This window comes from Adiantum capillus-veneris, chromosome 19, assembly GCF_014529385.1.
Source record: "Adiantum capillus-veneris isolate H3 chromosome 19, ASM1452938v2, whole genome shotgun sequence".
Lineage (NCBI taxonomy): Eukaryota > Viridiplantae > Streptophyta > Polypodiopsida > Polypodiales > Pteridaceae > Adiantum > Adiantum capillus-veneris.
The window spans coordinates 114,769,017-114,794,175 of NC_140949.1; the positions used below are offsets into that span (position 1 = coordinate 114,769,017).

Below are 25,159 nucleotides of genomic sequence, written 5' to 3' on the forward strand. Positions count from 1 at the left end.
GGTAGCCAATCAGGCGTAGGTGCACTACCAACCGAGAAAGCCACTGTCTTTCTCTAGTTGATCAGTGCGCCTCAGCATAGAACAGAAAGAGGAAGGGGGCAAGAGGGCAGCCCAGTCTGACCTAACGTGTGAGCATGAAGCGATCTCCTCTACCACATGACAAAAGTACCTGACTGTGTGCCCGTCTGTAAAGAGCTGACACACCTTTGATCCAGGCATCTGAGAAGCCCATCCTGCGTAGAGGACATAGAGTGTCCTCCAAAAAGTCCAAGTCAACTCTATCGTAGACCTTCTCAAAATCGAGAAGAAGTATCACCAGATCCTCACCACGGAGGCGCGAGGGCAGATGCCTCCTAGAAGGTAAAGATGTTGTCAAGGATACTACGCACCTTGACAAAACGTGTGTGTCCCATGTATGATGCTCTCTAGAAGTGGTTGAATCCTCAAACTCAGAGCCTTGGCAAGAATTTTGTAGGCTGAGTTGAGGATGGTGATGGGCCGCCACTATCGAATCTCATCCAAGGAGCCACCCTCCTTGGGAATGAGGTAAATTAGGCCCTTAGTCATGCTGTCAAGCATCTCTCCTGTGTGTAGGATGTATTGAAAAGCGTTGCAGAGATCTGAGCCAAGCAAGTCCCAGTACCCTAAGAAAAAGCTGGGAGTCAAACCATCCTCATCTGGACAACTACCACGGGGAAGTGCTTTGAGGGCCGCATGCAGCTCCTCTAACTGAAGAGGCTCAAGCCTCTCGCCCATCTTCTCAGTCACAAGACAAGGCTTCTGTGCCCACACCTGCTCTCTGCATGCATCTCGACGCTCTGACTGAGGCTCTGTTGACAGCAGGTCACGGTAAAAGTTGGTGGCAATTGCACGCATGTCCTGTGGCTCTGAGGCAACTGACCCAATAGGCCTCCTCAACTGGTTGACCTTGGCATGCGCATATCGGGGCCCCACTGTCTCAAAGAAAGCCCCTGTCACTCTCTCACCCACCTGGTTCCACTGAGATGCCCGTCGATGAAAAGCAAACTCCTGGCGCCTCTCCTCTGTGCTGGCAAGCTCCTGGCGAGCCTACTGTAACTGCTCCTCCAACCAAGGACTGTCTGGGTGCTGCTCCTACATCCTCTGCAAGGAAGCAACGCCCTGTCGGAGATGCTGCTCCTCCTCTCTCGCTGCAGCCAGGTGGGTCGTAGACTCCTGGAGAAATAGCCGACTAAGCTAAGCAATCTAAAGGTCACTCTGTTAGCAGGAGAGTCCTACATGTCTAAGTCCTCTGTCCAAAGAGCCACCACTCGCTCTCTGAGCACAGAGTCCAGCAAGACCCTCTTATGGATGTGAAGCATCGTGCTTCCCCTCCTCTGTCTATCTGTCACTGTGAGGATCACTCGTGCATGGTCCGAAAAAGAAGTCCCAGCTAGAATGCAAACTGACCCACCCAAGTCACAGAAGTGGTCACTGTAACTAAGTCAGACTTTATAAATAATTAATTTATTTACGAGAAAAGAATTATCTAATTAGTTGTGTGCACACCAGAATAGACCTAGCAGTTCTAAGGCCTCAGGTGAGCCTAAATGCGGGCTAGAACACCTCAGAGGGACCTTAGCAGAAATTACCCTGAAGCCCTAGTGATTGGGAAATCGGGTCTTCAGAAAGGGGTAAGCAGTAGCCTCAGATTTTAGGCTCAGGAAAAATACGCGCGTCAGTACAAGCACATGAATGAGATGGGGTCCTTAGAACAGTGACCCTAAGGCTAATAAAGCTAATAAAGCCTTAGGGTAAGTTTCGTGAAATTAAATTTAACGGTCCGTGCCGGGGCAGGCGGCCGGACAAGTGTGAACAGGTAAAGGCGGTGCAGTGCAAGTGCGGCATTGCGCCGGCAGACCTTTGGTGTTCTCATAAAAGAATCATTGGTAGCAGTTGTTAGTTAGTTGCACATTTTTTTAAATTAATGAGCTAGAAGTTTTTAAAGTCAAAAGTTGAATGGTTTTTAAGTTTTTAAAGTAAGTGTGCCACTTACCAATGCAAACTAACTCTCTCTCACTCTCACTCTCACCCTCTCTCTCTTCCTAGCGTCCCCTCTCCCTTATGGCTATTTAGGAGCCCCCCCTCCCCCATTTTTAGGGCTGGCAGTGCACCTACCCCCCCCTAATGTGAGCGTGCTCTACGCGGTGGAGCCCTCCATTGAAGCTTGAGAGCAGCCCCTTGCGACATATGTGGTAGCTTTGTGCTCCCATTGTCAAGAACAAGGGATCTCACAGTCATAGACACCTTCTGGTGAAGTTTCATCGTGAGAAGCTGCCGTAGACGCTCTCTTAGCAGAGTGCGGCTGTTGTAATTCTCTGTTTTCAGCCCCTAATCACCTCGATTAGGGCTGTTTTCAGCAGATCAACCATAGAAATTCTCTTCTCTCTCCTTGTCCTAAGCCTACATCAAGTTTGGTGCGATTCCATCGCGAAGAAGACCTCTGTTTCAGCGTAGGGGTGTGCACAGGTAAGAATTTCAGGTTATGTGCAGAAAATTACAGCAAGCATGTGCGTGTGCATTTTGCTTGTTTCTCTTTTGTGTTCGATGCATGAATGAATGAGCATGAAGGCAACACATAGCGGAAGATGGACTTTCCTCTGCGAGAGCTTCCGATGAGCTGTTTTGGAAGATAGACTCTCTTTTCCAGAGCTTCCAACCAGTCTCGCAGAATAGGGGAAATCCCCTAAGCAGAAAGAAAGTGGATACACTTTCTCACTCAGTAGTCAAAACAGAATTGAAGAAAGAATAGAGGACGGGCGTATGCCCCGTTCCTGTGCTTGTAAAGATTCTCCCTTAGTAATAAAGATATTCTCTTTATGGGGGGGGACCAGCCCATCTTCTGGTCCCCAATGAAGTGTCAAGTTTTCTCGCTCCCTCTAATTCTCTTGAGTATTTGAAGTGCAATTAAACGTCAGTTTACGCTTCCGTATTTTTGTGACAGTCACTAGTGTAGAAGCGATCTATCCGAGATAGATTCACTCCCATTCTGCGGTCCGAACGAGAGAAGGCCAGGTTGTCTGGGGGCCTTACAAAGCTAGAATGCTGCCACACATCTGAAACCCGTAGAGTCATACATAACCTCTCCCAAGTTGCCAACTCAACTCCGTACACAGTAGTATGGCTACCTCCAATCCTGTCAGAGGGGTGTCACGTGACACATCCCAACCCTATGTGTCCGTGGACAAGCTACACCATAGCAGGGTTTCCGTCAAGTCCAGTCAAGTTAGATTAAAAGTGATCTGGCACTTTTGTGAGTCTATTCGTAGACCGTGCATGCCCAGTCACTCAGTATAGATACATATTCTCTGGTTGCACCTTGCATAAGCATAAGCATTTCCATCAGATTCCATCAGAGTCAGTTTGGGGATTTTTCAGATGACTTTATCCCATTTTTCCCTATTTTTGACATTTTTCACTTATTTATTAAGTGACTTTTGTTGGGTACTCAGTAGGGCAAATTGGGTAAGTTAATTTATAAGCAAACCCAAGTTAGCACTGATTGGCAGATGAACAGAGAGCACAACAGGCTTCCCCAAGCAGCAGGTGTTCCCTCCCTCTCTCAGCAAGAACCTCTCCTACCCTTGGCGAGGCCACACCCCATCAGCCAGCGTTTGTCCACAGCTTGCTTCCTACCCCATTTGGCGTTTTCCCCATCCAGCCATCATCGCCAGCAAGACCATAGACCTGGCGTTTATTCCTGCTCTCAACAGCGTTTTTTAGAGACACTACCGCTAGACAGTCACCATCAGCATTGGAGGTTTCTCACCATCAGCGGGCAGCAGCAGATAAGTCCTTCCATCGCTAGCCTTGCTTGGGAAATTCAGCAGTGTTTCCAATCACAAAAACGCAGCCAGAACCAGCCTTCAAACTGCAGGAATTTCAGCGTTTTTACATCAGTCAAGACCTTGGAAAACACAGCATTCTCAGCAGCAATCTGCTTTCAAAGGGCAGAACTCAAACTCTACTCCAATCATAGGGAAGTTGAATCTAAAGGTCGACGACTACAAGGATCAAGAGTCTTTCTTACTAGCTTCACTTGAAGGATGCGATGTTATCTTGGGAATGCCTTGGCACTACAAGATGCATCCCATTCCTGAGTATGTTCAGAAAACCTTATCTTTTGCTCATAAAGGAAAGGAGTATCTTGTACTTGCAGATGCAGGTGATTGGCGTATTCCTATCGCCAATCACGTTGCCATCAAGAAAGAAATGAAAAAGTGTGTTTCAACGTACTTGATTTTTGCAAGAGAGAGAGATGTGTCTGTTTCACAACTTTCTTCCTCTTTAGAGCAAAAAAGAATTAAGTTAATAGAAAGATATAAAGATTGTTTTGCAGATGAACTTCCAAATGAACTCCCACCTTCGTGACCTGAGGATCATACGATTGATTTGATCCCAGGAAGTTCTCCTCCAAATCAGCCCCCTTATCGAGTTAGTCTAATGCAGCAAGAGGAAATTCTCAAGCAGGTTAACGAACTTTTGGAGAAGGGCTTAATAAGGCCTAGTACTTCTCCATATTGTTCACCTGTCTTGCTAGTACAGAAAAAGGATGGCACATTCCGCATGTGCATAGACTATAGATCTCTAAACAAGATCACAATCAAGAATCGATTTCCAATCCCTCGGATTGACGACATTCTTGATAAGTTACAAGGAGCCAGTGTCTTTAGTCGTATAGACTTGAAGAGCGGTTATCATCAAATCCGCATAGCTCCTCAGGATGTGCATAAGACTTCATTTAGAACTACCTTCGGGTTGTATGAATTTCTAGTGATGCCTTTTGGGCTCACTAATGCACCAGCTACATTCAACAGAATGATGGATAGAATCTTCCACTCCTACAGAAGCTTTACAGGCGTTTTCTTTGATGATGTCTTAATCTTCTCAGAGACGGAAGACGAACATTATAAGCATCTTGCCTTAGTGTTTGAAGAATTACGCAAACACAAATTATTTGTGAATGCTAAGAAGAGTGAGTTCTTTCTAAAAGAAATCCACTATTTGGGCCATATACTATCTCACAACCAGGTGAGAATGGACCCTGATAAGATTCAAGCAGTTGTAGAATGGCCTACGCCAACTACAGTACATGATGTACGAAGTTTCCTTTGCCTCTGTTCTTATTATCGGCGTTTCATTCGAGCTTTTCCCGCGATAGCAGGTCCCCTCCATGACCTGACAAAGAAGCGGATTCCATTCCATCGGGGGTCTGGACAAAAACAAGCTTTCGAAAAGCTTAAGTATCTACTTAGTCACGGACCTGTTCTCACCGTCCCTGATCTTCGCAAACCTTTCGAGGTATACTGCGATGCATCTGGAGATTGTGTAGGAGCAGTTTTGAACCAAGAGGGTCACGCGATAGCCTATGAAAGTCGGCGCCTTAAAGATACAGAGTTGCATGTCTCCATATATGAAAAAGAGCAAATGGCAGTAATTCATGCTCTTTCCGTTTGGAAACACTATCTATTAGGAGCCGATTTTATTATCAAGACAGATCATCAAAGTCTTCGCTACTTTCCCACACAGAGAAAGTTATCAGAAAAGCAGATGAGATGGGCCAACTTTCTTTCAATGTTTCATTTTCAGATTTTACACACTTCTGGAACAAAGAATGCAGTTGCAGATGCTCTCTCCAGGCGTCCAAAGATCAATGCACTAACAACAATTTATCATGAGGAACTAGAATCTCTCAGCGAGATGTATCCTCAAGATCCAGACTTCGCCACAATTTGGGCAGATCTTCAAGCTGGTCATTCAAAGCCACCTTATTGTATCAGGGATAATACACTCTATCGTCAACAAGCAATATGCATAGCTCAGCCCTTACGACAAAAGGTGATGGATGAAGCATATAATTCTCCTTATGCCGGGCATCGAGGAATTGCTTCCACCACTAGTGCCCTCGAAAGGTATTTCTTTTGGCCAACACTCCGTGCGGACATTGAAAAACATGTACGTGAGTGTTTAGTATGCCAAAAAGTGAAATATGACAGACATAAAGTTTATGGCAAGCTTCAGCCGCTCCCTGTGCCTAACACGCCATGGGAAAGTATTGCCATGGATTTTATTACGGATCTTCCTAGATCCAAGAATGGAAATGATGCAATCTGGACTATAGTAGACAGGTTCAGTAAGCAAGCACATTTTCTTCCAGTAAAAAAGATGATCAAAGCTGATCACATGGCTAGAATATTTCTAGCTCAGATTTTTAAACACCATGGATTGCCAAAGACTATTGTCAGCGATAGAGATCCCCGCATGACTAGTCTATTTTGGCAGGCATTGTTTGAAAACTTGGGAACTAAGCTTGATTTTTCATCAGCTTATCACCCTCAAACAGATGGTCAAAGCGAAATCGCTAATGCCACTGTTTTAGATCTCCTCAAGTGCTATGTTTCGGAACGACAATCCGAATGGGAACATTACTTACCAATAGTTGAGTTTGCGTATAATAATACCATACATTCCTCAACTGGTAAAGCCCCCTTCGAAATTATTTACGGGAAGCTACTCTTACTTCCTATTATGGTGACCAAAGAAAACATCTTCGCCGCAGATTAATTTGTGCGCAATATTGATATTGCCCATCCACAAGTAAAGCAAGCGATTCTTCGTACTCGAGCAACAGAAGAGAAAAGCAGACAAGCACAGAAGGAATCTCAATCTTGAGAAAGGACAATATGTCCTGCTTCGGTTTGAGAAAGCTAGATTGAAAAAGCGGGTCGGCAAAGGGAAAGTTGTCAAACTTTCCCATAGATTCTACGGCCCTTTCAAAATTACAGATAAAGTCAATGATGTGACTTTCAGGTTGGATTTACCTTATAATTGGCGAATCCATAATGCTTTTCATGTCAGTCTCCTCCGACCCTACACCTCAGAGGGACCTTAGCAGAAATTACCCTGAAGCCCTAGTGATTGGGAAATCGGGTCTTCAGAAAGGGATAAGCAGTAGCCTCAGATTTTAGGCTCAGGAAAAATACGCGCGTCAGTACAAGCACATGAATGAGATGGGGTCCTTAGAACAGTGACCCTAAGGCTAATAAAGCTAATAAAGCCTTAGAGTAAGTTTCGTGAAATTAAATTTAACGGTCCGTGCCCGGGCAGGCGGTCGGACAAGTGTGAACAGGTAAAGGCGGTGCAGTGCAAGTGCGGCATTGCGCCGGCAGACCTTTGGTGTTCTCATAAAAGAATCATTGGTAACAGTTGTTAGTTAGTTGCACATTTTTTTAAATTAATGAGCTAGAAGTTTTTAAAGTCAAAAGTTGAATGGTTTTTAAGTTTTTAAAGTAAGTGTGCCACTTACCAATGCAAACTAACTCTCTCTCACTCTCACTCTCACCCTCTCTCTCTTCCTAGCGCCCCCTCTCCCTGATGGCTATTTAGGAGCCCCCCCTCTCCCATTTTCAGGGCTGGCAGTGCACCTACCCCCCCCTAATGTGAGCGTGCTCTACGCGGTGGAGCCCTCCATTGAAGCTTGAGAGCAGCCCCTTGCGACATATGTGGTAGCCTTGTGCTCCCATTGTCAAGAACAAGGGATCTCACAGTCATAGACACCTTCTGGTGAAGTTTCATCGCGAGAAGCTGCCGTAGACGCTCTCTTAGCAGAGTGCGGCTGTTGTAATTCTCTGTTTTCAACCCCTAATCACCTCGATTAGGGCTGTTTTCAGCAGATCAACCATAGAAATTCTATTCTCTCTCCTTGTCCTAAGCCTACATCAAGTTTGGTGCGATTCCATCGCGAAGAAGACCTCTGTTTCAGCGTAGGGGTGTGCACAGGTAAGAATTTCAGGTTATGTGCAGAAAATTACAGCAAGCATGTGCGTGTGCATTTTGCTTGTTTCTCTTTTGTGTTCGATGCATGAATGAATGAGCATGAAGGCAACACATAACGGAAGATGGACTTTCCTCTGCGAGAGCTTCCGATGAGCTGTTTTGGAAGATAGACTCTCTTTTCCAGAGCTTCCAACCAGTCTCGCAGAATAGGGGAAATCCCCTAAGCAGAAAGAAAGTGGATACACTTTCTCACTCAGTAGTCAAAACAGAATTGAAGAAAGAATAGAGGACGGGCGTATGCCCCGTTCCTGTGCTTGTAAAGATTCTCCTTTAGTAATAAAGATATTCTCTTTATGGGGGGGGACCAGCCCATCTTCTGGTCCCCAATGAAGTGTCAAGTTTTCTCGCTCCCTCTAATTCTCTTGAGTATTTGAAGTGCAATTAAACGTCAGTTTACGCTTCCGTATTTTTGTGACAGTCACTAGTGTAGAAGCGATCTATCCGAGATAGATTCACTCCCACTCTGCGGTCCGAACGAGAGAAGGCCAGGTTGTCTGGGGGCCTTACAAAGCTAGAATGCTGCCACACATCTGAAACCCGTAGAGTCATACATAACCTCTCCCAAGTTGCCAACTCAACTCCGTACACAGTAGTATGGCTACCTCCAATCCTGTCAGAGGGGTGTCACGTGACACATCCCAACCCTATGTGTCCGTGGACAAGCTACACCATAGCAGGGTTTCCGTCAAGTCCAGTCAAGTTAGATTAAAAGTGATCTGGCACTTTTGTGAGTCTATTCGTAGACCGTGCATGCCCAGTCACTCAGTATAGATACATATTCTCTGGTTGCACCTTGCATAAGCATAAGCATTTCCATCAGATTCCATCAGAGTCAGTTTGGGGATTTTTCAGATGACTTTATCCCATTTTTCCCTATTTTTGACATTTTTCACTTATTTATTAAGTGACTTTTGTTGGGTACTCAGTAGGGCAAATTGGGTAAGTTAATTTATAAGCAAACCCAAGTTAGCACTGATTGGCAGATGAACAGAGAGCACAACAGGCTTCCCCAAGCAGCAGGTGTTCCCTCCCTCTCTCAGCAAGAACCTCTCCTACCCTTGGCGAGGCCACACCCCATCAGCCAGCGTTTGTCCACAGCTTGCTTCCTACCCCATTTGGCGTTTTCCCCATCCAGCCATCATCGCCAGCAAGACCATAGACCTGGCGTTTATTCCTGCTCTCAACAGCGTTTTTTAGAGACACTACCGCTAGACAGTCACCATCAGCATTGGAGGTTTCTCACCATCAGCGGGCAGCAGCAGATAAGTCCTTCCATCGCTAGCCTTGCTTGGGAAATTCAGCAGTGTTTCCAATCACAAAAACGCAGCCAGAACCAGCCTTCAAACTGCAGGAATTTCAGCGTTTTTACATCAGTCAAGACCTTGGAAAACACAGCATTCTCAGCAGCGTTTTGTAGCCGGTAGCAGTCCCCAAAAACGCAGCCTGAAACCCCTAAAACCAGCGTTTTATTCAGCCTTAAACCTCAGCAGAAAACAGGGAATTTCAGCCCTTAAAAGTCACCGGATATTCAGCCCCTAATCCTTTGTGGACAGGAGACAACAGGTGGTCCAGATCAGCCATAACCAGTCCCAGTTTTAGCCACGAAGCCGCCGTCATCACCATCGTCGTCGTCACCGTCGTCGTCATCGGCCTAGTCCAATAGCATCAGTCCTTTGCATCCGCATTGTACTCTTTCGTGCAATCAAGTAGACCACTCTCGCAGACGAGGGTGGGGCCTCTGGAGGAGGGTTTACAACCTCTCGGTGTCGTAACTTTCTCTCTCCTTCTCTCAGTCTCATTCACTTGCACGCACAATCCATTCACTTTGTTCCTGATCATAGCACTCTCCATAAGACGGAAAGCTCTCTCTTTCCCTAAGAACTAAAAGGAACCTTGAGCAGTAAAGATCACTAATCTTGAGAAAATACAACATTCATTCCGCTGCACCTAACAAGAGGTCCTTCAACATGTTGAGTCACCCCTAATACACCATTGCTCTGCTTGCGGCAGAGACTCTACAATATGAGACCAAAACTCTGCACATGTTCTCGCCACATTGGGCGCGTAGATGTTTAGGAAGCCCATGAGGCAACCTTGAACCTGCATAGTAATCCACTGAGCCCTGCTTGACACAATAATCCCTTTGCCCACAATGGCCTGCTGCAAAGAATCTGCAATAGTCACGCATACCCCACCGTGGATGCCTCCATAGCGACTACGCAAAATCTGACCACACCGTCTAATGCGGCTCTCACAAAGGTGATGTTCTTGTAGCATGAGAATGTCAATCTCACCACCCACAAGGCATCTATGAAGCTCCTGACGTAGCGGACTCCTTTGACGTTGAAACTGGGGCCCTCCTAATCCGTGCACATTTCATGAGGTGATCCTCATGGAGTCAGTGGGAGAAAACAGCTGCTGCCACAACAGCCAACCTCGCTATCTTTGAGGCTTGTTTGGATGGGTAGTAATCCGCATCCGAACGACCTCTAGACAAGCGCGAAAGAAGTGACTGTCCGCCCAGGCCCAAGCCGAGCGTGCAGCCCGAAGGGCTACATCCTCTATCCAAGAATCCTCATGTACAAATACATAACAAGGAGGGCTCTGAGTGTCAACAAACAAATGAACCACAATGTGCCTGCAACCCGCTGCATCCGGAGGCGTGACGCTGAACTTGGCAAGAGGCCAAAGTGTCTACACCAGATCTGTCACCCCTAAAGTCCCTTGTGTGGTGTGAGAACTCAGTAGCCTGAGTCTGGAGCCAGTCAAGAACTTTGTGCTGAGTCCACTCTGTGAGATTCCTACCGCACAGTGGGAAGGAGAAACCCACCGTTGTGTCCAAAGCCTCAATGCCTCTAGCTGCAAGAAAGAGGACGTGGACTCGAAAGCAAGCCTCCTCCAGGTTGGGAGAAGAGTCATCCAGAAAGCGTGTGAAATTGTAGTTGAAGAAGTCCCAGCGTCTGTGAATGTGAAAGCTAGTCAAACCTCTAGGGACTGCTGCAAAGGGAGAAGTCTACACCAAAAAAGGTGGCCTCAAGTGGGGCTGTCCCTCACGAGTCACACAGCTCGTAGCAAAAGCACTACCAAGAGATCGCCTCGCGGCAGACACGTGACCGGTTCCCTGCGTCTGAGGAGGAGTGGTGGAGGGGTCGGGAGATGAGGCTGTGGGCCCCATCGGGGAGAGAGGAGGGACGGGAGACGAAGGTGGGGGAGGGGGAGGGGCGGTAGCGTCTGAGGGAGGAGGGGGAGGAACTGAAGTGGACAGGGACTACTCATGCGGGTCCTGCTGAAGGGGGTCAAAATGGTTCCCAATCGGAACCCAGTGCTGTTGAGTTGCAGAAGGTCGATCACCAAGGGGAGCAGTGGGGCGAGCCCGCCCATGTCGGCGGCGGCCAGTCACCTGCTGCCAACTGTCAGCCCATAAAGCTGCCAGTGTGAATTGCTGGAATCCGTACAGCCTGCCACGTGGCACAACCAGTGCTGCTGAGCTGCAGAAGGTCGACCACTAGGGGGAGCAGTGGGGCGAGCCCGCCCATGTTGGCGGCGGCCAGTCACCTGCTGCCAACTGTCAGCCCATAAAGCTGCCAGTGTGAATTGCTGGAATCCGTACAGCCTGCCACGTGGCACAACCATCACAAAACGTGGGAAGATGTCACAAACTGATGACGTGGCACAACCGTACAAAAGCCCCGCAAATTGCGTTGACATGTTGACCTGGCAGCAGTACGGACATCATCGCCACAAAAACAAGTGCGGAGTATTGAGACAGGAGCTCAATTACACACACATAGAGAGAGAGAGAGAGAGAGAGAGAGAGAGAGAGAGAGAGAGAGAGAGAGAGAGAGAGAGAGAGAAAGAAAGATTTTTAACGTCTATGTCAGGCCGAAATCGGCCTATGAGACAAATCAAATGTACATGGTGTGTATGTCATCCGTCTATCGGAAAGACAAATGATACAAAACTGAATTGAATGTAGGTAGTGGAGTATCTGAGGAGGGATGGAGCTCTATCTCTAGGGGTATATGCATGTCTATATGCTCAAGGTAGTACAATCATGAGAATGCATCAAGCTATCTAGCTCCATCCTGTACTAATGGGGGGATGTAAGATGTGGTACATGGGCGGGGTTGGTGCCAAGGCTACCCGGATGAAAGCTGTCGGGTCGGCCCTCATCTGAGCTACTCGCTCCTCAGTGGCACGACACTCCCGGGCTCGGATCTCCTCGATCTGTCGTTGGTGGGAGCTCGCGCCCCTGTAGCCTGTGACTCGTGGTCGTCGTCTAGCTCGGCTCACCTCCGCCTGTGGGAGTGTCACTCCCCTCTGAGTGTCTGGTGAGGGAGGGGCGGCAATCCTCTGAAAGAAGTCTGTGAGCTGCGACTGTCTCCCCTCTGTCTGTGTAGCTGTGTGTGGCTGTAGTAGTGTGTCCCGATGGCTCTGTATCTCTAGTAAGAAACGTCCGAGCTGTCTCTGATCTCGAGAGTCCATGATCTGTGGGGGAGCAGGAGAGAGAGCCCACTTGCTGTCCTATGCAATGAGAGTGAAGGAGAAGAGGAGAGAGGCGCTGAAGAAGCACACGCAGAGAAGAACGTGAGAGAGAGAGAGAGAGAGCTCGTTGAATTTGGGAAAAAGCCACGCTATATCTTTTTGTGCTTCACCTTTGAGTATATGAGTAAGTGACTAGGGGGCCATTCACACTTGGGCCCCCTCACTTATAAGTCTTTTTAACTCATAAGTTAGTAAGTACAAGGCACTTAGGCCTTTATTCCCTAACAACCTCCCACCTAAAGGCAATGTACCTTGGGAGATCAAAGAATCAGCTAACTATGATACAACAGCTGATCATGCACTTACTCATCCAACACCCATCATTTGACGGCAATATGCAAACCGCTCTGCTGGAAGACTCTTGGTCAAAAGATCTATAGGATTGTCATCTGTGTGCACCTTGACAAGTGTAATGCTCTTGTCATCAACTTCACTTCTGATAAAATGATACTTCACCTCTATGTGCTTTGTCTTGGCATGAAAAACAGGATTCCTTGCAAGCATAATAGCACTCTGACTATCACAGTGTAGCACAGGAACCGGTGACTTAATGCCAAGCTCTTCTACCAAACGCATGAGCCACAAAGCTTCTTTGCATGCCTCAGTGGCAGCCACATACTCAGCCTCAGTGGTAGACAAAGCAACACATTTTTGCAGTCTAGAAATCCAAGAAACTGCACCTCCTGTGAATGTAAACACATATCCAGAGGTAGACTTCCTGCAATCTGGATGTCCAGCAAAATCTGCATCTGTAAAGCCATGCACAGATGTCTCACTCTTCCCAAAACAAATGCACAAGTCTTTAGTGCCTTTCAAGTATCTCAAGATACACTTCACTGCTTCCCAATGCTTTTTGCCAGGATTGCTCATGTACCTGCTTACCACTCCCACCGCAAATGCAATGTCCGGACGTGTAGCAACCATAGCATACATCAAACTGCCAACGGCTGATGCATAAGGAATCTTGGCCATTTCAGCCCGCATATCATCTGTGTTTGGGCAGTCATGTGCAGTCAGTTTTACATATGGAGGCAGCGGAGTACCAAGTGCCTTTCCCCCATCCATATGAAAACGATGTAGCACCTTATTAACATAATCTCGTTGAGATAGATACAGACGCCTGTTGAGTCTATCTCGAGAGATACGCATGCCCAAAATATGATTAGCATTACCAAGATTCTTCATGTCAAAGCGATTCTTTAAGCTTTGCTGTAGTGCATCCAACTCCGTGACATTTTTACCCGCAATAAGCATGTCATCAACATACAAAATCAGCAATAGAAGAGATCCATCACTTGCCGTTTTGATATACAAACAGTGATCAGAATTACTTCTTTTGTATCCTTGAGACCTCATGAATGTATCAAACTTGTGATACCATGCACGGGGAGACTGTTTCAAACCATACAAGCTCTTCAAGAGTCTACATACTTTCTTCTCTTGCCCCTTTGACACAAAACCTTCTGGCTACATCATATAGATCATCTCAAGCAAATCGCCATGCAAAAAAGCTGTTTTGATATCCATTTGCTTTAACTCCATATCTTCAGAAGCAACCAGGCCTAAAACAAGACGTAATGTGGCAAGCTTTACAACAGGAGAAAAAATCTCATCAAAATCAACACCATGCTTTTGCTTGTACCCTTTAGCAACCAAACGTGCCTTGTACTTAGAAGAAGCATCAGATGTGACCTTGGTCTTGTAAACCCATTTACATGGCAGAGCCTTATGCCCTTTAGGCAAATCAACCAAGTCCCATGTATGGTTTTTCTCCAAAGACTGCATTTCCGAAACCATTGCTTTGAACCATTTCTTACTGTCTTCCCGTTGCATAGCCTCTTTATAGCAAGACGGCTCACCACAATCAGTAAGCATGACATAGTCCAAAGACGGTTCATATCTATCGGGGGGCCTTGTCACCCGAGTAGACCTACGCACCCAATGATCCATAACAGGTGGATTTTCAGCCTGTAAACCATCAAAAACAGCAGGCTGTTCAGCCGGTTGCATCGCAACAACGGGCGGTCTAGGAGCATCAACCTGTTCCTCTACCTGTGGTGCATCAATGGCAACTTGTTGGGGCTGATTTTCAACACCATTTTCAGCATGTAAAGGCTGCTGAACATTGGGCCTTCTTGGCTGTCCATATGTAACATCTTCACGAAAAACAACCCGGCGCACTTCCTCGACCTTTGTGGGCTGTTTGTGCATGCAATTCTCATTGAAGATGACATCATTGCTGCGTATGATTTTCCGTAATGCGGGATCCCATAATCTATACCCCATTTCACCATCCTCACCATATCCTAGGAAAATGCATTTATGAGACTTTGGTTCTAGTTTGGTGCGCAGTTCACTCCGGATGTGAACATAGGCCTCACAACCAAACACTCTTAAATGTGCATATGAGGGTGGCTTGCCAGACCAAACCTCCTCAGGCACCTTTCCACCCAAAGCCTTGCTAGGTGAGCGATTAATCAAGTGAATAGCTGTTTGTACAGCTTCTGCCCAAAAACCATGAGGTAATGCAGCATGTGACAGCATACTCCGAACTTTCTCTTGGATAGTCCGGTTCAACCTCTCTGCAACTCCATTCTGAGAGGGATTAAAAGGAGCCGTGAGCTCTCTTTTAATACCTTTAGTAGCACAAAAGTCAATAAATGCTTTTGATACATACTCCCCCCCATTGTCTGAGCGCAAAGACCTAAGCTTCTTGTCAGTTTGATTCTCAGCAAACGCAAGAAACTTCTTGAAAGTATCCAAAACATCGCTTTTAGCACGTATTGGATACACCCACACCTTACGTGTAGCATCATCGATAAACGAGACAAAATATTTCTTTCCCCCTAAGGACAACTGTGGCATTTCACATACATCGGAATGCACTAAGTCTAACCTGTCAGACTTCAAAGAAAGTGACCTTTTGTGCGGTGTTTGACTGTGCTTACCATAAATACAGTGCTCACAATGAGAAAAATCAGCATACCTCAAACACGGCAAATAACCACAACGAGACAGAGTTTCCATTCCTCTTTTACTCATGTGTCCCAACCGGCCATGCCACAAAGAAACACTTGGCTGCTCGGCTACGGCGACAACATGGTCACGCACACTAGATACATGCAAAGGATACAAAGTGTCCGATTTACAACCCTTGGCTACAATCCGGGCCCCTTTACAAATTTTCCACTTGCTATCACCAAAAGTGGTGTGATAGCCTGCATCATCTAGCTGCCCTGTACTAATCAAACTCTTCTTAAGTTGTGGCACATGGCGCACTTTGTGCAAAACAAAAGTCATACCATCAGCAAAGGAAAACTGGACACTGCCAATACCTGCAATGTCACATGCATAGTTGTCTCCCAAATAAACAGTGCCCTGCACCTCACCTGAGTACTGTGTAAACCAATCCCTATGAGGTGTTACATGAAAGGAGGCACCTGAATCAAGAATCCAAGTATGCATGTCCACATCAGAACCCATAGCAAGGGTATGTGCATCCACAGAAGAGGCATTGAGTACATCAGTGCTGTTGTCACTGTCACAACTACTAGCAACATTGATTTCCTCAATCAACACAGTGCTCTTCTTGGCATTTCCCTTGTCCTTTGCATCAGTTTCAGCACCCTTGTTCTTCTCTTTCTTCCACTCATAGCATTCCCATTTATAATGCCCTTTCTTTCCACAATGATGACACACAACATCTTTCCTACGAGATTTGCTGCGTGCCCTGTCCTTACTGTCAGATTTCTCCCTCTGTTGAGACCTGCCTCTCAAGTGCAATGCATTAGAAGACCCACCTGTGGTGTTCTTCTTGTTCATCTCTTCCATCAGGAGAGAACTCTCTACATCTGCATACTTAAGTGACGCACTTGAGTTACTAAGAGCTGTCCGGAATACATCCCAACTCTTGGGCAATGTGCATAGCAGAAAAGTAGCTTTGAACTCCTCATCAATCGTGAATTTCAGCTCTGTCAGTTGGCTGAAAATAGAATTGAATTCATTGAAGTGCACTGACATGTGCGTGCCCTCCTTCATGCGGAGATCCATAAGCTTCTTGAGCCAATACACTTTACTGGCAGCACTCTGCTGTGCATACAACTCGTCTAAACGCTTCCACATGCCCCATGCTGTCTGCTCATTCTCTACATTGAAGAGTAAATTGTCAGACACCGAAAGCATGATCGTGGAGCGAGCCAACTCGTCCACTTCTTCCCATTCTTCAACCTCCATATCAACCGGTTTCACACCCTGTAACTTAATAGGTTTCGTCTGTTTCTTCTACAACATCACATTATAACATTGCTTCTTCCATATAGCAAAGTTATGGGCACCTTCAAGCTTGCGAATGTGCAACAAATTGCCACTTTCACTGCTAGAAGCCATTCTGAGTGATTGCAAACACCGAAACCCTGTTTTGCCGACCTAAACACGCCCAAATGTGCGTAATCGGGCAAAAAACAGCTTGCTGTTACAGAAAAACAGCGAGCAAATTTCACGCGAAATCACCCCAAAACGGCGTACATTCACTGCCAAACCCTTACCAAAGGTTTCCACAAGGTGTATACATCATTTGCTTGTTGAAATTCCCTGTTTTAGGGCAAAAATCAGACCTGTAAACACCTGTTTTGCTGAATTTTCAGAACCTCGTTGGTGGAAACACCTGTAAGATTGACCTGTGAGACTTGCCCTAATGAAATTGCATCAAATTGACCCCGAAATTGGTCAATTTCAGCAGAAATAGGCTGCTGTTCGCCAGTTTTTGAAACCCTCATTTTGGGGAAACTGTCACCGGAGGTCGATTCTACACGGTGAGAGGATCCCTTCGCGACAGAGTTGATCGAAAACGGTTGAATATCCTTCCCACAGCGAGCAAGAACAGAATTCTGATCTGTGTTGCGAAGATGGCTCTCTTGGAAACCCTAAAGCTCTGATACCATGTGTGGGGGAGCAGGAGAGAGAGCCCACTTGCTGTCTTATGCAATGAGAGTGAAGGAGAAGAGGAGAGAGGCGTTGAAGAAGCACACGCAGAGAAGAACGTGAGAGAGAGAGAGAGAGAGCTCGTTGAATTTGGGAAAAAGCCACGCTATATCTTTTTGGGCTTCACCTTTGAGTATATGAGTAAGTGACTAGGGGGCCATTCACACTTGGGCCCCCTCACTTATAAGTCTTTTAACTTATAAGTTAGTAAGTACAAGGCACTTAGGCCTTTATTCCCTAACATGATCTCTCGGAGAGTGGGCTGTCCTCTGAATAAGGCCTCATACCTGCCTCTGATCTCAGTGTATGCTTTGCATCTACATACAAAGTGCTCCTCACTCTCCACCTCCTCTGTGCAGGCTCTGTAGACTCGCTCCTCCCTGGGAACACTAGTATGTCTCCCGATCTCAATCTCTAACCTGTGTGAAGCCACTCTCAGCTGACCAATCGCCACCCGTGAGCTATGTGGCATATATGTGTCCATATAGCGTGGTCTCTGTATGAACCCCCCAGACAATATGGTGAGAAACTGGTCTCTGTAATCTGACATCCTCGTCCCCAAGCCAGGTGACTCTCAGACTCTCCTAGTGTATAGCTGCCACAGATCCTGTCTCAATACCAAGTTCCTCTCACTGCGAGAGAGGTGAACATATGGTGAGTGGGGGTCGTACTGGAATGGTGGTAGGCTCTCCATGTCAAGACCGTGTCCCTCAAACCATGCTCTGACCTGTGAGTACCATGCTCTCTCATGCCCACTCTTTGATAGCTGTATAGCTGTCTCAAATGCTCTACGAGTAAGTCTGTCAGGAGGTAGCTCTCTCATCCTCTGGATGAAGCAGACTGTCTGGAGTAGTGCCTCTACAACCATAGGTGGTGTGGCGAGCTCGGCTCTAATAATGTCATGTGGCACTGTCTTCTTGCCGCGGAGCAAGCGTGAGATCATACATACCTGTGGCCTCTCAAGCTGTGTCCACTGGTCAGCTGTCAATCCTGGTGCCCATACTGCCGCCGAGTACATCAGGGCCGGGGTGACTAAGGTGTCGAAAAGCCACCCCTTCGTGCGGGGCTCCTGAAAGTGTGCCTGGTGGCATCTCCGCTCTAGCATGGTCAGAGCTGCATATCCTCGGGTGAGCCTGTCAGCAGCAGCCTGCCTCATAGTGAAGGGTCCTGGTAGGCTGGTGAATGTGATGCCAAGGTAGACATAGGAGGTGACTACATCAACCTGTCCTCCTGCTGCTGTGAAGGTGGCAGCGCTCCTCACTGCACTGGATGTGTGAAAGATCATAACCTTGGTTTTGCCAAGGTTCACAGTCAACCCCCTGTGTGTGCTGAATTCGTCCAAGGCCTCAAGATGGCGTTGCAAGCCCTCGGGTGACTCTGAAATCAACACAATATCATCAGCATATAACATGATGTGGACCGGAGTACCTTCCAAGTCGCTCCCCTCTCCCCCTGCTCGCAGTATGTAGTCGGAGATCTCGTCGATGTAGAGCCCAAAGAGTGTCGGGGAGAGTGGGCATCCTTGCTTAACACCAATGGTGCCAGCAATGGTCTCTGAAAAACCGCCTGGGCAACGAACTCGACCCGTCACCCTCTCGTAGAGAGCATATATGGCCCAAATCATCTCTGTTGGTACCCCAATGCGGTGAAGGCGTTGGAAGAGTCTCTCGCGTGGGACTGTGTCAAAGGCCTTGCGGAAATCCACAAAGCAGCAGTAAAGCCTCTTCTTCCGCGCCTTTGCCCCATCAATGAGGCAGCGCAGAACGAAGATGTGATCAGTGGTGGAGAAAGCTCGTCTGAAACCTGCCTGGCCTAGAGCTCGTAAACCCTCGGTCTCTGCGTAGCAGCTGAGCTGTGCCTCAAGTACTGCTCCATATAGCTTGGCCATCGTGTGGCCAATCATGATAGTCCTGTAGTTCCCTGGGTCCAGGGTGTCGCCAGATTTGTGGATAGGCACTATGGTGTGCTGTGTCCACTCCTCTGGGAAGCCCTCCCCTATAGCCCGGTTGAAGACATGTGCAATCAACGGGGCTATAGTGGAGGCCGCATAAATGATGTGCTCACTCTGTAATCCAGTATGGTCAGCTGATCGTCTGTGCTGCATGCGGCGTATGGCCCTCTCTACCATCTCTGCTGTAAAGAAGGAGGAACACGTGGGGCGTGGCTCGTGTGGTTGTGGGATAGGAGGCTGCCCTGGCACCTCATAAAGTCGCTCTTCATAATCATGCCATATCTGTGGATCCTCAATAGCTGTAGTCGGACGTGGCTCACGCAGGGTGCGCCATGCCGTCGCGCTATCCATGCTCATGAATAGGCGGTATAGCTCAAGCTCCTGTGCTTCTTCGAATGCTCGCCGCTTTTGGCGTGTCAGCGTCTTCATATGCCGTCTGGCCTCTCTCTCTGTGATCTCTCCTAAGGCTCGCCGTGCACGGAGGCGTCGGTATAGCTCTCTGCACTCATCATCATACCAGCGGTTCTGAGGCATAGTCCCGGGGGGGGGGGGGGGGGGGGGGGGGGGGGGGTGCGTCCTGTGTGAGTGGTGTGTGGAAAAGAGCTAATAGCTGAAGTGTGGAGAACGGAAGAGATATGTGATGTGAGAACTGAGAGTGGTGTGGATGGGTGGAGGAGGCATAGGCCATGCTCGACCTCGGCCGAGTAAAGAGAGGCTAGCTCATGTGTGAAATGGATGGTGGTGTGTGGAGTGTGTGCTGTGGAGCTGTGTGGGATGGTATCTCCGGTGATGGAGAAAGAGAGGTATGTGTGGTCGGCTTCGATGGGTATGGGTGGAATGGTGAAGGATGTGATAAGGTGTGTAGCCTCCCTGGGTCCCAGAATATAGTCGACTGTACTCCCTCCTCCCTCTGTAACTCCATGTGGCATACAAGTCAGGCCCCCTGAGGTGGGCCACTGGGCCATCCCGTTATAAATAACGAGACGGTGTTGGGAGCCAAGTCGAAGTAGATGTCGTTCGTAGGCTTTGACTGGAGCTCTGTCTGCTGTATCTCTCATAGTAGCCTCCTCATCTAGAGTGTGTAGTGCCTCTGGGTCCTCGTGGTCATATGCCTCACACTGCTCACTGCGCGTACGAGCATTGAAGTCTCCCATAAGGAAGACTTCACCCAGTGTGGAGTACTCCATAATCTCCTCCGTGAGGCATGCGTACGGTGACTCCTGCTCAATAGGGGCGAATCTGGAGCCTGTGGGAGCAAAGTAGCAAAGGGCAATGTAGACGATCCTGTCTCGTGAGAGCTCGAGGCGAATCCACATGTAGCGGGCATGTGGGTCCCGGGCAAAAATCTGTAGTCTGCTGTGAAGCCCCTGTCTAAAGAGTATGGCCACTCCTCCTGAACCGCGAGTGGTGTGCTGGCGCATACATCCCCGATGTAGAGACTCCCACTGGAATCCATGTATCCGTGGTAACCCTCTCTCTAGGCTCTCGTGTGTCTCTGTAAGTAGAATGATGTCTCGACCTCTCATCACCTCCTCAAGTCTCTCTGGGTGTGTCCATAGGTCTCCATTGCAATTCCAAACCGTGACATGAATCTCCTCGTGTGTCCCACAGGCCGCGAGTCCCTATGCGATGGTCTTGCCATCAATGATAACCCTACCATCTCGATATACTGCCTTCTTCCCTTCTTTGCGGGCTTGGTGGACTCTAGGCATGCACGCGCGACGGTGATCTTGTTGCATCTTTGTGAGGTCATCATCAAGATAAATCGGGGGGCCTTCTAGCCCTCTCAAGATGACCCTCTTTCGGAGGAAAGAAGTTCGAGACTCCTCGGAGGCGAATTGGAGGATGAGAGCTCTCTTCTTTGGATCTTTGCCGGCTCTCCAAACTTTGGAGAAAGGGATCTCTTCTTCCTTGTATCCCACTTTCTTGCATAAAGCTTTCCCATTTCTCTCGGGTGTAGACCCTTCTTCTTCTTTGATGCCGGTCACTCGCACATTGAGACGGCGAGCATGTCGCATCTTCTCCTCCTCGATGATTGTGTGTACGATGAGTACCTCATCTTTTTGGGCTTCCTCTCTTGCTACCTTCTTGATATTCTTTTTGACCACTTCGACCCATCCTTCTTTGGTGGCCTCTAATTTGTCCTCAATGCTTGCGGTGAGGGCTTTGGTGATCTCCTCCTTGAGGGCTTCCTTAGCCTCCTCTTTAATCTCTCCTTCCTCGGGGGTGAGGGATGTGATGGAAGCATGAAGGAGATCGATTTGTGCCTTCATCTCTTCTTGCTCTTTCCTCCATCTCTCCCTCTCCTTGTCGTTCTCCCGTTCCCTTCTCTCCTTCTCCTCTTTGAGGTTTTGGATTTCCGCTCTCATGTCCTCCTTCTCTTTGTTCCATAGCTTGATGAAGGTGGCTTTCTCCTCCCTCCATATCTCTCTCTCCATCCACCATTCTTTCATGTCCTTCTCCAATTGTGCAAGCCTCTTGTTCGTGAGCATGAAGGTTGTCTTCATTGTCGATGTCGGCGTCTTGATGATGGGGGAAGACATGGTTGTCTTCGAAGCTACCCTCTCTTCATATTGTGAAGAAGAGGGGAGAAGGGGAAGAGAGGGAGTACGTGTGTGTATGCGTGTATGTGTGTAGTGTGTGTGTGTGTATGTATCCGTGTGTGTGTGTGTGTGTGTGAGAGAGAGAGAGAGAGAGAGAGAGAGAGAGAGAGAGAGAGAGATGGCTGCGTGATGGGGAGCGAGGAGGGGCTGCGTGAGGGGGAGGCTGGAGGGGGGCTGCGTGAGGGGGAGGCTGCGTGAGGGGAAGAGAGGGAGTATGTGTGTAGCAAGGAGAGGCAGTTCAGCAGCAGCAGCAGGTTGGTATAACAGCGGCAGCAACAGGCGGGTACTGGGGGGGCTGCGCAGGTGGGGTGGGCGCGCTGAGCAGCTGGGGTGACACAGCAGCGCGCAGTACAGCAGTAGTGTGCCTGGAGCAGCACAGCAGCAGGTACGCGCGCTGGTGCAGCAGGAGGAGGGCGCTGGTGCAGCAGGTACGTGCGCTGGAGGGAGAGAGAGAGAGAGAGAGAGAGAGAGAGAGAGAGAGAGAGAGAGAGAGAGAGAGAGAGAGATGAAACGAAATGTTATATTAAACGTCTTCAAAAGGCCAAAATGACCTATGAGACCAAACTGCTACAATCCTTGTGGATCTAATCCAATGTCTGGCTCTCCCCGAGTTTGATGCAGAGTCCATGTGCGGTGGAGATGCTTATTCTGCTGAGATGCACCTTTTGGCCTTGGAGGTCTGGAGTTGGCTATTAGAGATTCTTTGGTGGAGTTTTCGTCCTCGTGAAATTTGGGTCGCTTGTTTCTACTTCAGCTCTCTGCTACCTTCTCCCATTATTCCCCCGCTCCTAGCTTGGTTTGCCTACGGGCTGATGTAATGCCTTTGATTATGTAATACAAAAGGATACCACGCCCTTCTTCTTTGCACGAGAGAGAGACGGGCGAGCGAGTGGCAAGGGCTTCCTCCACGCTACTTTAATGTGTCATGTCGCTCTGCCTTCCTCAAGAATGTCATAGCCCTGTTGATCATTGTCAGGGATGGCCAGAGGCTATTTTGGTGAAGAGTTTATGTGGTGGTGATACTTGTTTTGTTGGGATGTGTCGTGGGCCTTGGGAGTTCCCGAGTCTGATATTGGAGATTCTTTAGTGGAGGTTTCGGCCTCCTTGTCGAAGTCTGGGTGGCCTTTTTTTGCTTAAGCTCTCTACTACTTTCTTCCATTGCGTTTTTGTTCCTAGCCTTTGATGTATCACCCATCTTTTGTAACTCTATATCACGTGGTAGTTTTTCCCCTATTGTTTGTTGTCATTGAATATTTCAGGGTTTTTTTCACGACCAGTTCGGTTATAATTGTTTGTGCCTATGGACTGATGTAAAGCCTTCGGGCCGGTTTGTAATACGAAGGGTATCAAGCCCTTCTTTCTTGGAGAAATGAAATGAAATGAGAGAGAGAGAGAGAGAGAGAGAGAGAGAGAGATTCTCATCAATTTGTTTTATTCTGTATGGTGTTCACATTGGCAGATACTGCGGGAGGATGATGCTGCCCTGGAACTTCCAACTCCGCAGAAAATGACACGAAAGAAAACCATAAAGGAGCAGCATAAGGCAGCCTTGGAGAAAGCTCAGTCACTAAATATACCAAATGCATTTTCACAAGACATTGAAGATGACGAGAAGAGCGTTAACAGTGAAGAGGAAATGAAAGGAAGAGAGAGTTGATCCAGTAGATATTAAGGTCGATTGATTATTGATTTCTCTGTGCTTTTCTGAGGGTGATACCGAGGCAGGCACTTGTCCCCCTGCTAATTCAATATGAAGATTCATGTTGGAACATGGGCTTGTACAACAAATACACGAGCAAGTTTTGGAATTGTTTGATTACAATCTATGTGACCGGTGCAATAAAATGTTGCTATCAACACTTTCAACTGTTTTGCAAAAAAATCCCTGTCCAAGAGAATAAATAAATAAAAAGTAAAAATTATATATATATATATATATATATATATATATATATATATATATATATATATATATATATATGTAGAGAGAGAGAGAGAGAGAGAGAGAGAGAGAGAGAGAGAGAGATTAGGTGATAATTAGTGTTGCAATACACATCTAAATTTGGGCCTTGTTGGTGTGAGACCCTTCTTTACTTGGTTTACACCCTAATGATTGAAGGAATTATTTTGATTAATCTACATGAAAGCGTTTGCTCATGTTTGAATGCTTTGAACAATCTTATGATTATAGGATATCTTCATAACCTTTGGGTTCTTTAGGTGGTCTTTTGTGCATATATATTTTACTTGTCAGATGGGATGAGCCCAAAGGATGAAACATTCAGATGCCACCAAATTGCTTATCCCATCGTTGCAGCATTGTATTGTTGAGACAATGTGTGTGTCACTGAAGTGTCCTTTTCAATTGCTTACATGTTGCCTACTAGGTATGGTCTTCAATTGCTTGTATGTTGGTCCCAAATTATGCAAGGATGCTTCCACCTTGCCTACTAGGTATGGTCTTCCATTGCTTGTATGCTGGTTCCAAACCACACAAGGATGCTTCCACCTTGCCATCATCATCGACTTCTACACCAATAGATGCAGGGGATTCACACATTGATATATAGATGCCACTCACACGAGCTTACCTCGATGCATATTGTTGCAATGTTACCTACTCACAACATAATCTTGCTGGATTTGGGTTGCTTTCTTGAAGAAAATAAAATTATCGGCACACAATCCCCTAGGTGCTATGCCATTGCTAGATACAAAATTGTCTCAAGATGTTGATGAAGCAGGTCCGCATAGCACACAGAGCCAGTGTGCACACGACACAATGAGTATATTTCAGAAGCAAAAATTAGTGTTGCAATTGTTTTGAAATTGCAATTAGTGTTGCAATTGTTTTGAAATTGGACTCACTTTTGGTGATTGTCAAGCTGTCAGTAATGTTTGGGACAAGTGTTCATGAGACACTAATAGGTAATGCTCTTTATCGATGCCCGAGCCTAGTTTCTGTAAATACTTTAATTATGTCTATCATGAATGATACAATGGTCCTAGAAATCTAGCTTACAAAGGGAAAATAGCCATAAATGTAGTACATGCAATGCAAGGATCTCATCTGTACCAATTGTTCTGATTCGGATAGTTACCAGGTCACATGCCAAGAAAAACAGTCAAAACAATGTAAGCGAGTTTGAAATGACCAAAAAGTCTTCTAGAGACTCCAAGAAAGAGAGATGAAAACGATACAATCTTAGAAGAAAAAACAACGAAG

At 47.2% G+C, this 25,159-nt stretch overlaps 1 protein-coding gene across 2 annotated transcripts in view; it reads left to right on the forward strand.

The window, feature by feature from the left end:
• LOC147434696 (uncharacterized) overlaps nucleotides 1-23,799 on the forward strand; it is a 50,000-nt gene extending 26,201 nt beyond the window's left edge. For both annotated transcript variants that reach the window (XM_086491147.1, XM_086491148.1), the window contains exon 6: nucleotides 23,393-23,799. In XM_086491147.1, the coding sequence (XP_086347273.1) occupies nucleotides 23,393-23,590 (198 nt within the window). In that variant the 3' untranslated portion in view covers nucleotides 23,591-23,799. The remainder of the gene's footprint in view (nucleotides 1-23,392) is intronic.
• Nucleotides 23,800-25,159: the final 1,360 nt, after the last annotated feature.